The sequence below is a fragment of the Penaeus vannamei genome, chromosome 39, assembly GCF_042767895.1.
Source record: "Penaeus vannamei isolate JL-2024 chromosome 39, ASM4276789v1, whole genome shotgun sequence".
Classification (NCBI taxonomy): Eukaryota; Metazoa; Arthropoda; class Malacostraca; order Decapoda; family Penaeidae; genus Penaeus; species Penaeus vannamei.
The window spans coordinates 397,501-410,000 of NC_091587.1; the positions used below are offsets into that span (position 1 = coordinate 397,501).

General features: G+C 33.1%; 1 protein-coding gene across 11 annotated transcripts in view; it reads left to right on the forward strand.

Annotated features, from left to right (window-relative positions):
- LOC113830322 (position-specific antigen beta subunit myospheroid) overlaps window positions 1-12,413 on the forward strand; it is a 21,087-nt gene extending 8,674 nt beyond the window's left edge. For 6 of the 11 annotated variants that reach the window (XM_027383521.2, XM_027383522.2, XM_027383525.2 and 3 more), the window contains exons 2-17: window positions 523-677; window positions 1,269-1,536; window positions 1,919-2,147; window positions 2,276-2,360; window positions 2,522-2,692; window positions 2,888-2,986; window positions 3,156-3,320; window positions 3,986-4,138; window positions 4,441-4,572; window positions 4,721-4,957; window positions 5,845-6,019; window positions 6,330-6,436; window positions 8,706-8,883; window positions 10,610-10,753; window positions 11,008-11,147; window positions 11,324-12,413. In XM_027383521.2, the coding sequence (XP_027239322.1) occupies window positions 546-677; window positions 1,269-1,536; window positions 1,919-2,147; window positions 2,276-2,360; window positions 2,522-2,692; window positions 2,888-2,986; window positions 3,156-3,320; window positions 3,986-4,138; window positions 4,441-4,572; window positions 4,721-4,957; window positions 5,845-6,019; window positions 6,330-6,436; window positions 8,706-8,883; window positions 10,610-10,753; window positions 11,008-11,147; window positions 11,324-11,392 (2,484 nt within the window). In that variant the 5' untranslated portion in view covers window positions 523-545 and the 3' untranslated portion in view covers window positions 11,393-12,413. Of the gene's footprint in view, window positions 1-522; window positions 678-1,268; window positions 1,537-1,918; window positions 2,148-2,275; window positions 2,361-2,521; window positions 2,693-2,887; window positions 2,987-3,155; window positions 3,321-3,985; window positions 4,139-4,440; window positions 4,573-4,720; window positions 4,958-5,844; window positions 6,020-6,329; window positions 6,437-8,293; window positions 8,427-8,705; window positions 8,884-10,609; window positions 10,754-11,007; window positions 11,148-11,323 lie in introns of all 11 variants that reach the window. The other 5 variants (XM_070117113.1, XM_027383527.2, XM_070117110.1 and 2 more) reach the window with 1 other exon arrangement.
- Window positions 12,414-12,500: the final 87 nt, after the last annotated feature.

Here is a 12,500-nt window from a genome sequence, read left to right on the forward strand (position 1 = left end):
TTGTGGTTGGGGAAGGGGACCAGAGAGTGAACACTGGTCACTTTATAGCTGGTATGGCATTACCTCAGAAGTTTCATGTTACAAATTGGTAGTGGAAGGGAGACGAGTGTTTCACATCAAAGGACGTCATTCTCTTGAGTGTGTGTGGAGGAACAGGAGAATGGAGAGCATGGAAATTCATATTTAAAAATGAAGTGAAGTTACTGGAAGAATGAGAGAGAGAGTCCACTCGGTGTCCTGTATCTGAATTAGGCATGAGCTGGAATTGTGTCATGCAGCAGGAAACCACAAAATGATGTCATGTCATTTTTATAGAAATGTTCTCAAAAGCTCCTTGAAAGTTATTTGCTACTTTTTTAAGGATATATGTAGTTCAACTTTTGTGCTTTATTTAGAAATAAGATTTTAGGGTAACTTTGCTATACATTTTCTTAACTTTTCTATTTAAGTGTCATTTTTAACAATTCTGTTTAATTTTTTATTTGTAAAGAATCAATATTTACAGTAAATCTTTCATTCCAGATTCTGTGAGATAAACATACAAGATGCGGTGGTTAGGCCTGAGCATCTTGTTGGTCGTAGCCACTCTCGCGTGGGCTACACAGGAGTGCAAGAACAAACCAACTTGTTCACAATGTATTCAGACACCCAACTGCATGTGGTGTGGGAAACCAGGGGTATGCACTCGCATAAGACTTGTTGTTTACTTATATACTTCTTCAGTTTTACATGTTATAGTTGTTTATAGTTCGTTGATGAGGAAGAAGTATGTATTTGACTTTTTATTATATTTATTTATATATATAACTAGCTGTTTGATACTTATTGTTTAAGTCGTAATTTGTTGTAATGAAGCCATTTTCTGAAAGTATCACATTGCTTAGTTTACTGCATTCAAACTGTAATGGACAGATATCTTTATGTCTATATCTATCTGTATCTGTATAGATAGATAGATATAAGTATATATATATATATATATTGATGTATTTGTAATAAAGGATATACTATATATGAAGTATAATGTATTATGTATACAAATACAAATAGGATTTATATGGACTTGCATATATTTTTATTAGCTTGATTGATGTATACATATATACATAATTGCTTATTTATATTATTTGGTTATATATATATATATTTTTTTTTCTAAGGATCTGTCATATGGTTTCATTGCATTTGTATATTAGAACTGTAACTACTGTAATACTGTAGTTCATGTTATCTTTTTATTCATGAAGTTTGTTTTCCCTGTTCCATAGAATTTCACAAATGAGAATGGCAAAGGACTATCAAGATGCATCAAGCGAACTGATGAACTAGCTACTGAGTGGCGTGCACAGTGCGGCAGTCTGTACATCGATGAACCTGGCAACTACTTTGAAAACATTGTTAACAACAACCTGACGGCTGCAGGTGTATTGGCAGGTGGAAGTGCCAGTGGCAGTGGTATGAGCATTAGTGGTAGCAGTTCCGAAGAAGCTGTCGTGCAGATCAAACCTCAAAGAGTACAGATGAGGCTGAGAGTCCGTAAGTTTTTCTGTCTCTTACTTGTTTTATTGTTTACAGTATTACTCATAGGTATCTTAGAGCCTTGCTGTAGTCTAGGAACTATTGATATACCAATGTTGGATTAGGTCCTCCTTGGTTGAACTTGTATATGAAAATATGTAGATCTTTCTTAAAACTACCTATTATATTATGTATGTAGCTATTGTGATTATGGAAGAATCTTCTTTGTTACCCTCTATATTTAGTCAGATTACTTTGAAATATTTTGTATTATTAGGAACTTGGTAGAGGATTTTACTTTATTGTTGATATATATGATCAATGTCTTTATTTCTGAAATGTACCTGTAGTCATACGTACATTTCTTATAATACCTCTAATCAATGATATTCTTCAACAGAGGAAGCATACAATATGCAGGTCACTTTCAGACAAGCAGAGGATTACCCTGTTGACCTTTATTATCTCATGGACTTGTCTAAGTCTATGGAGGATGACAAAGAATCACTCTCCAAGCTGGGGGTCCAATTAGCGGACGAGATGCAAAAAATCACAAGGAATTTCAAACTTGGCTTCGGTTCCTTTGTGGACAAAGTTGTAATGCCTTATGTTAGCACTGTTCCTGAAAGGTAAGTTTGGCAAAAAGAGGAAATGGGAAACTATTTGTCTGTCTGTCTTATCTAAAAATAAAATGAGTATATGCATATATATCCAGGACTAGTTTGACTCTGTTCGGTAATGAACCCCCTCCTTTCAGACTCCTTCATCCATGCACCAACTGTACTGCTCCATATGGCTTCAGGAATGCCCTTCCACTCACCACAAATGCCACTGCCTTTGCTGTATGTTGGAAGGGTCATCTTTTGAATCATTGTTAGCTTATCATGAGGAATTTACAGACTGCTTTAATCTGAGAAAGAAATTATATTAATAATAGAAATACACAAATAAAGATTGATGGTAAATGAAACATTGTTTTATATATATGTATTTTTTGTCACAGTATGAAGTACAGGAGGCACCAGTATCAGGTAACCTCGATGCTCCAGAGGGTGGATTTGATGCCATTATGCAGGCCATTGTTTGTCAGGACCAGATTAGGTGGCGGTCAGAAGCCCGTCGTCTTTTGGTCTTCTCAACAGATGCTGGATTTCATTATGCAGGAGATGGCAAGGTATTAAGAGTTGCAAATTATTAATACATGGTAATATTTATGACCTATGATTGACCTATGATTATGATTGCTCGATACCTGATAAATCTTATAAACTCCTTATTTTATTTTGTTTGTCTATCCTTTCTTTCCATCAATTCTTCTATTTCTCTTTTTATCTTCATTCTCTTTGCTTATGATTTACAAAATTTTCAGCTTGGAGGCATTGTGAAACCCAATGATGGAGAGTGCCACCTCAATAACAAGGGCGAGTACACTCACTCAACCCTTCAGGATTATCCCTCAGTCTCACAGGTTAGTCATTTTTGGAAACTGCTCTTTGTATTTAGAAAGATAATTAATTTTACTCATACAGAAAAAAAAATGGGAGTTGTAGATTTATTTTTGTTTTTATTTTTTTGTAATATAGAAATATTTTATCTTCACTTCCCATGTGTGAAATGATGCTTATGACTTTTTTCAGATTAATCAAGTCGCCAAACAGCACAAGATGAACTTGATCTTTGCTGTGACGCAAGAGCAGTCGTCAGTTTATTCCCGTCTTTCCCAAATGATCGAAGGTTCTGGACAGGGAGAACTCACTGCTAATTCCTCCAATGTGGTTGAGCTGGTCAAGGCTGAATATAATGTAAGCAAATTTTGTGTAGAAGTTTCAGAGAGTTGCCCATTAGTCATAGTAATTTGAAGCTGCTATGTATGTATATATGTATGTGTGTATGTACATATAGTATGTATGTATGTGTATATATATATGTTTGTATATATGTATATACATACAAACATACATACATACATACATACATACATACATACAGACAGACAGACAGACAGACATACATACATACATACATACATACATACATACATACATACATACATACATACATACATACATACATACATACATACATACATACATACATACATACATACATACATACATATATATATATATATATATATATATATATATATATATATATATATATATATATATATATACACACACACATATACATGTATACATATATACATATGCATTTATATACACATATATACACATATATATACATTTGTGTATATATATATATATATATATATATATATATATATATATATATATATATATATATATATATATTATTTATTTATTTATTTATATATTTATTTATTTATATTATGTACTATACATTACATATATTTATATATATAATTTTATGCACATGTATGTATATAGTTATTATTATTGTAAATTTATTGATAGTTATTTATTTATTAACTTTTTCCCCATAGAAAATTACAAGCAAAGTTGAGCTCAAGGACAATGCCACGGCCCCAGTGAACATTCGCTACTTCTCAAAGTGCAAGGACGGCACGGAGAAGGAAACCTCAGTCTGCCAGGGACTGAAAGTGGGCGACCAGGTGGAATTCAGAATTGAAGTTACTGTAAGTATTTAATTTTGCTCAATGTTTGTTCATTTGCTTATTTATTTATGTATTTTTTATTAATTTGTTTATATTATTATTATTTATTTGTTTATTTTTTTCAACTTCTTCTAGTAATTTGCCCTTGATTTATAAAGTTAAAATAATCTAACTTTTTCATTACTTTGTTTGGTTAGTGAAATTGATGTTGAATGAGTTTTGTTTAAAGGTTTTATTGTTGTCCTTATTTTGTATAGATGTACTTTTGCTGAATTTTCATACCCAACTAAGTTGTAGTGAGAATCTGTGACATTATTTGCCAGGTTGAGAAGTGTCCTGAGAAACGTGAGGATTGGAGGCAGCTCATTGGCATTTATCCAGTCGGTTTGAGAGAGAACCTCACCATCGATCTTACAATGCTCTGTGATTGTCAGTGCGAGCGCCCTGGTGACCCTGTAAGAATACGTTTTAGAATTTTATTGCTATTTGGTTGAATGGTTCACAACAGATATGCATGCACTGTTTTGAATTATATATATATATATATCTTTGTATCTTTTGGGTGTCCTCATTATCCAACATTCAAAGATGTTTTCTCTGCAGGGCTATATAATTGGAGCTGAGCAGTGCAACTACCACGGCACATACCAGTGTGGTGTGTGCAAGTGTGACGATGGCTTCTTTGGCAGCAACTGTGAGTGTGGCTCAAACACCCCCTGGGCAACAGGTGACTATGATGACTCCAGCTGCCGAGAGACTAATTCATCAGCTATATGCAGTGGCCGAGGCACCTGCACATGTGGAGAGTGCAAGTGTAATGAGAGAGATCATTCTGAAGAGGTATGACTGGTTTGCTTTCTTGCATATATTCTGTAGAACATCTTTTGCTGTAATTTAATTCTTTTTTTTTTTTTAATCCATATACAAGATTTTAAGATCAATATTTGAGATTAAGTTTTCATAATAAAGCTTTTTTAAAAGATGAAAAGCATATGATAGGAATATATGTGTTATATCCTCTATTGTTAAAGTTTAATCTCTTACGTAGCTAAAGGCATGAGAATCAAAGTTCCTGTTTTGTGTCCACCCCCATCCCACCCCCCAAAAAAAATATATATCATTATTTTCAATAAATTTCATTCTCCCCCTGCACCCCCCCCCCCCCCAAAAAAAAAAAAAAAAAAAAAAAAAAAAATATATATATATATATATATATATATATATATATATATATATATATATATATATATATATAAAGCATAACACTAAATGCCTTACTCCCATGCATCCATATTGTCAAATCTGCACAATAAACATCTCACTTACAATATTGTCTGCCATCTCCAGCGATCTGGCTACAAAGGGGCAATTTGGCATCAGGCCCAGTGGAGTTTCATGCACTGATATGACTGATGTCTAGGCCTACATACAAGAATACACATACGAGTGCATGGGAATAGTTGATAGTCATGCTGTTTTTTAGCAAAAATCGGCAAATCATAGGCTTTAAATGCTTGTAGAAATAAGTAATGAATAATGAAAAATAGCGTCATCAGTTTTCATTTTTGCCCGGACGCAAAACAGCATCTTTCATTCTTGTGGTCTAATTGCCTGGTAAATGAAAGAGGTAAAGGAAGACAGTATTAAAAGAGTACTGCTAATACATTAAGTATCTACCAAAATTGTTTTTAGTTTTATTTGATTGCACAATAATTTGCTATCAACAGATTGTAAGTGGAAAGTTCTGCGAGTGCACCAACTTCCTTTGCGATCGTCACAATGGACTACTGTGCTCAGGACCTGATCATGGTGAATGTGTCTGCAATGAATGCAAATGCAAGCCAGGTTGGACTGGAGAGGCCTGCAATTGTGAAGACAGTGAAAGCAATTGTGTAAACCCTGGTGAGTAAGCATATATTCAGTGTGCTTTTATGCCAGGTGGATAATGTTGCAGAAAAATTCATTTGACCATTCCTACATCAGATGGGCAGATTGAAAATGGGCATACACTACCCAGATTCTAGTTGGCCCAAATGAAATAGATATTTATTGTTGCTTCCCCTCTCCCCTTCTCGCTCATCCTCCTATCCCATTCAGTTCCTATGAGTCAGTGAAAATAAAACGGGTAAGGAAGGCACATCATAGTGAAAATAAAACGGGTAAGGAAGGCACGTCATGTTACATCCTTAACATGCTTGCTTGTTCATTTCAGATACTGGAGACATTTGTTCAAACCAAGGAAAATGTGAGTGCAACCAGTGCAAGTGTTATGAGACAGCTGATGGCAGATATTCAGGCAAATGGTGTGAAGACTGTCCGGTAAGTGTTTCTCTGTATTTCAAAGTCCATTATGTTATTAGTATATGGTCAACAGTAGGTCTTTTTACTGTACTCAGATCAGTTTGTTACAAAATAGCAATAGCATATATATATATTCTCTCTTGCTTTTCTTTTCTTCTGTTCTGTAAGTAACATCTTCAAAGCGTTTCTCATTTCCAAGATAACTATAATATATTCATACCATTTGTTTTAGTGTTCAATTTAGCATCATAAGTTTCATTCATTAGGTTTTGATGAACATAAATCAAGAAAACTGGAAAACAGTAGTACATTTCATTTATATATTACATTGAGAAAATTTATGAAAGACAAAATTGTGGGTAACAAATATATGATTATGAAATATATATTATACAGCATACTCAACCAGGATAAAAAGGTACAGGTTAATTTTACTCTTGCAAATTTTATCCCTGCTCTAGTTGTGTGGAGAACCCCATTACTTTGGTATTTTAAAACCTTCCAATAGATACACAAAAATTTGCACATATATCATGACAAGCAATTATTATTTGTTGGTAGATGTGTACTCACGTTATGTGTTTTTTATCCTTATTTTCACTGGGTGGTTTATTTCTAAAGTAAAATCACTGAGATATTATTTCATTTGAACTTACAAACTGCATGGACCTCAGTTTGTACACTTAAATGTTTTTCTTGAAAGATAGATGTTAAATGTTTAGATCAACATGTACTATATCATTTTAAAATGCACAATAGTTTCATTTTTTATTATACATGCATTTCCACCACCATAATCTTGGATTTTGTGAGCATATCAGTGTAAAAAAAAAAAAAAAAAGTGTAAGATAAATTCCATTAAGCTTATAGGGTATTTGTATTCAGCTACATACAGGGAATGTTTGAAGGTTGCTCACAGTAATCTAGGGTAGTGGAATATGTTCTGGGTTGCAGTAAAGGAGTCCAGTTGCACAAGTTTGCTTCATCCATGCAGAGCGCAAACCATTTAGTTACTCCATTACCTCTGGATGTCAGTCACATCATAACCATAATGGCATTTGTGTGTGTGTGTGGTACTTTGTAGTTTAGACTTGATTTTTACATTTTGCATCACTTTCATTAAAGGGAAGTGGTGATGGTGTTTGTGTGTGTTTTAATTGGTAAAAGAAAATAATGATAAGTGATTTACTTGAAAAAGTGTAGGCCTAAATTTTGTTAATTAATTCAAATGTATAATTTTTTTTTTAATGCATAATTTGTATCTTTGTTAATAATCCCCTTCAGCATTATGTTGAGTTGCTTTAAATTTTTGTAAACATAATATATCTTGTTAATTTGCTGAACTGCTATTCCAATTTTGTACTTAATGTTTTAAGTAATATTTATTAGTGTCACATCATGTAGACGTTTATTGATAACAAGTTGCATGCAGATAGGGAAATATATTCACACATTTAGATTACAGTCCAAGCATTTTAATTATTTTCACCAACACACACATGCACTTTCATCTACATATTTAGGTAGACTTTTATCCTGTGTATTTGCATGTACACTCGAAGCAGCATATATTGTAATTATTTTACATCTTCAAAACATATAGACTCTATGATTTAAAAGAAATGTTAATTTTATATGCAGTAATTACTTTATGCAGTGACATAAAAAAAAAGTATAATGTTGCAACATATGAACTAATTTTGTATTGTTCCTTTTTTTTCCCCTTTACATGGGTGTTTGCCTGCCTGCATCCTTGCCTGCTGTTTCCTTGTCTTCAATCCCTCCACATGTCAACATTAACCTGATGCGCAATTTGCAATGCCAATGTATTAAATGAAATTGGGTTCTCCTCCTGGTTATGTGCATCCACCCCAGACATGCAAGGGCAAATGCATTGCATACAAGGCGTGTGTACAGTGCCAGGTGTTTGAAACTGGTGAATTCAACATCGAGGAGTGCAAAGCCAACTGTACTACTTTCAACTCCACTCCTGTACCAGTAGCTGAAGGTGAGGTTTTAGGGTTTTTCCCCCCACTAGTGACAGCTTAAAGTAACAGAATTTTTGCCAGGTCTAAACCGGGAACAGATATTGGCAAAGACTCTTGTACTTCATGCTGTTCATTAATTCCTGATGTGTCTTTCCTGTCAGTGGTTGCAGCAGAAGCATTAGAAGGTTCTAATGCTGACAGGTATCCCCCTTTTTTTTTTCTTTTACTTCTTTCTTTTTATCTTTATTTATTTTATTATACCTAGTTATTATTTATAGCATGCCTGTATTTCCTTGTAGCTGTGTGGCACTGACTTCAAGTGCCTGGACTTTAAGGAGTGTGTACAGTGTCGTGTTTACGAGACGGGCCCTTTGGCGGAAGATCCAGTGCTCTGTGATAGCTGCTCCCTCCTCTACAGCACCATTACAGACCGAGCCATTGCCAACTATACTATTAATGTTACTAACTGGGTTGAAGGTACTGAGATGGACAGCAGACGATGTGGCATTGGCACAGGAACATCATTCTTGTACTGTGCAATAAGTTTGTGTGACATGCATTTCTAATCTCTTATGAAATTTAATGGATTTAATTATATATATAAGTTTTATATTTTAGTAAGCTTTGCAGGACCAACCTATGAAAGTGGGAAAGGAGGTCTAGCAGATTGATTTGATTAACTAAGATGTTGATGGCATGGACAACGTATGATTAGTAGTACATAATGCTTGCTGAAAATTTCATTTATACAGTTAATTTCCGATTTTGCTTTAATAAAGGTCTGTTAAGTAAAGAACAAAAGTAATTTTGTTAAGCCAAGAAGAGGTTGGGTCAGGTGATATGCATGTGCATTTTAGTTCATTTTGATAGTGTAAGTTAATTAGTTTCATTAGCCAAGGTAAATACCATTCATAATATGTAAGGTTTTGGTAGTTCATTAATGTGAGAAAGAGCCTTTACAGAAATGTAGAAATCATTTTGAAATTATACTGAATTAAACCTGTTCTGTAACACAGTCTTTATGAGATTCAGTATAATTTCATATGCTGAAGTTTCAGATAAAGATAATAAAAAAAGTTGGAAAAAACACAGAAATGCACATCCAGTTAACAACACCTAAGTTGTTGGGTTCCAATTGTAAATTTATCCTTGTGGTTTGCAGATCTTTTTTTTTTTTCTGTGAAGTGTGACTGAGAGTAAATTGCCTGTATTTTTTTTTCTTTTCTTCTCTTTTTTTCCCTTTCTTTCTTTTTCTTTCTTTTTTGTATTTTTTATTATGTATAAGAAAAAACACTCTTACTTTGGAGTTTGTTTGTTTGTTTTTTTATTATTGATAGTTTAAAAATGCTTATAAAAATTACTTTGATAATCCTTTTTGTCTCTAAATTCTCAAGTCTTTAGATCATGTGTGGATATCTTGATGTGGTTATGATGAAATGGACCTTATCAAAAATTCATTAGCAGAAATAAGAAGAAAATATATATGTAACATTATGTATGTATTTATTTGTATTTGCACATTTATAAATGCATTACATATACAATATATAATTTATGTGCGTATACAAAGCATATATACATGAAGTGGCAATAAGTAGTTCAAAATTTACTCACGAAGGATTTATCTAGTTTGTTTGATGTATTTTGACTGTGTGCTCACACAAAGCACTTTTGAATACACACTTGATTGGTCTGTGATTCATTTTTTTGTAAAAAGTAATAGACATTGATGGATATAGAGACAGATTGCATTTTAAGTAGTGCTTGGAGTTTGTTCTTGAACAAGTGCGTGATATTTTTGTAGTTACATCACTTACATGTTTAGAAAGGATAGATAGAGGAGTTCATAGTTTCAGTTTTTAAAAGGGCTTCTTTTCTTTTGACACTGATTAGATATATCAATGTTTTTTCATTAATGACAAAACAAGGAAGTACAAATATGTTTTTTTATTAATGTTTTTGTCTTTGGTGGCAGTACTTTTTTTTTTATACATATACATGTAAACCTACCATGTATACTCTCATGTATAGCATAATTGTAAGGCTAGTTAACAATACTAGTATTAGTTGTACTCATTTAAAAAGTTGATTAGTTTTATAACTTTTTGTTTAAGCTTAGTTTAGTTTGGTTTAAATGTTTTACCCTTAGTTAAGAAATATCTTATACTGTGATGCTTACATTCTGATCAATCCCTACTTCCAGTTGAAAACGAAGGAGAGCGTCTGTGCACCTTCTTTGACGAGAACGATTGCCGCTTCACCTTTGTTTATGGATATGATGAGAATAAGGAACCAATCGTACGTGTGCAGCAGACACTGGAATGCCCTCCAAAGTTAGACATCCTTGGTAGGTTTTCTTTTCTTATGCTTTTGAGGGATGACTACATGCTAAGGATATTTTTTTGTTTATTTTGTAGCATTGCATAATGTGTTTAAGATACATTTATCAAGATTTTTGATAGATCTATTGAAATTCTGGGGCAACAAATATACAGACTGGATAGTAAATATTATCATACATTATTCCCATTAGTTGATAGCATTTTACTCTTACTTTTGTATTTTATTCACAAAATACAATGTTTTACATCCCCACAACAGGAATTGTATTGGGTGTCATTGGAGCTATTGTTGCTGTCGGATTGGCGTTGCTAATAATGTGGAAGGTTCTGACAACTATCCATGACAGAAGGGAGTTTGCGCGCTTCGAGAAGGAACGCATGATGGCCAAGTGGGATACTGTAAGTAGAGGAATCATCCACCTTATTTCTGACATAGAACAAAGGATGAATAGACCCAAGTTTGAAATATCCTTATTCACTCACTTGTTTTCTTGTTTTTCCTTCTTTTTCTATTTCCCTGTTTTTCTCTTCAACCACAATAACCCACCCATTCACCTCTTTCCTTTCTCTGACAGGGCGAGAATCCCATCTACAAGCAGGCCACATCCACGTTCAAGAACCCCATGTACGGTGGTGGCAAGTAAAGAGCCACTGAGCTATGATCTCATCGCTAGGCTTGAATCTCTGCTGAGAGGTGTAATCTGAATTAGAGTAATGAAGATGGTTGGTAGTAGTCTTGTCAGCAAACTATATTGAACAATCAATAGCTCTTTATTTTAAGATGTGTTCACAATGCATTTTAATTTAGGTTCTCTTTGTATCTATTATTTTCATATTCTTTATTTTATCATTATTATTACTTTTTTTTTTTTTTTTTTTTTTTTTTTTTTTTTACTTTTGTTATTAATATGATGCTTGTAGTTATATGCTTCTTTGAGTATGTAACTGTAACAATAATAGTATTGGTAGTATAGACTTGCTGGATAATCCAGTGTTAATGTGCCAATTTTTAGTGAATGTTTCTTTCAAAATATTGTGTATTAAATGTGTACATAGTTCATAGTTGGTGCTGTCACCTCTTAATTCTTCTTATATAGTTTCATCACATACTAAATCTTTGTAGGGTTATGCCCTTTTATTTTAATGACTTTAAAACGTTTATTTTATGGAGTTCCACATTTATCAAGTTGGAACCTGTTGAAAGCTTTACTAATCTGTTAAATTTTACCAAAAAAAAAAAGTCTTCATACACCAAGTAAGAAAGTGTGCTCCGTTTTTTAAATGATAAATCTAAATCATTGCCGTATTTCCTTCCATTGTAGTGCCTTTTGCATTTATCATTATCAGTCTTCACTTAAAAGTGCCTAACAAAACTTTTACTTTTTATAGTTTAGTAATTTATTAGAAAACAAATGTCGTATAGGTTCATAGAAAATATATGAATATATATCCTTCTGCAATGCTAAAACCAAAGTTTTAAGACAATGTAAAAGTCTGGAGATTGTGGCCACATTGCAGGCAGCTACTTGGTATTAAGTTTTAAAATGTGCAAATCACAAATAATTGTAATAATTGTTAAAAATGATCTTGTAGAATATAGGAGCAAATATTAAGGGTCTGTATGGTAACACTGTACAATTATTTAATAAAATGAAAATAAGCCTTTTTTTGTTGGTTTATTAAACAAGAAAAGCAAACTTTCCAATCTGTTCATAGAAAGAAAAGGTAAGCACAGTATGTAGATATTAAGGA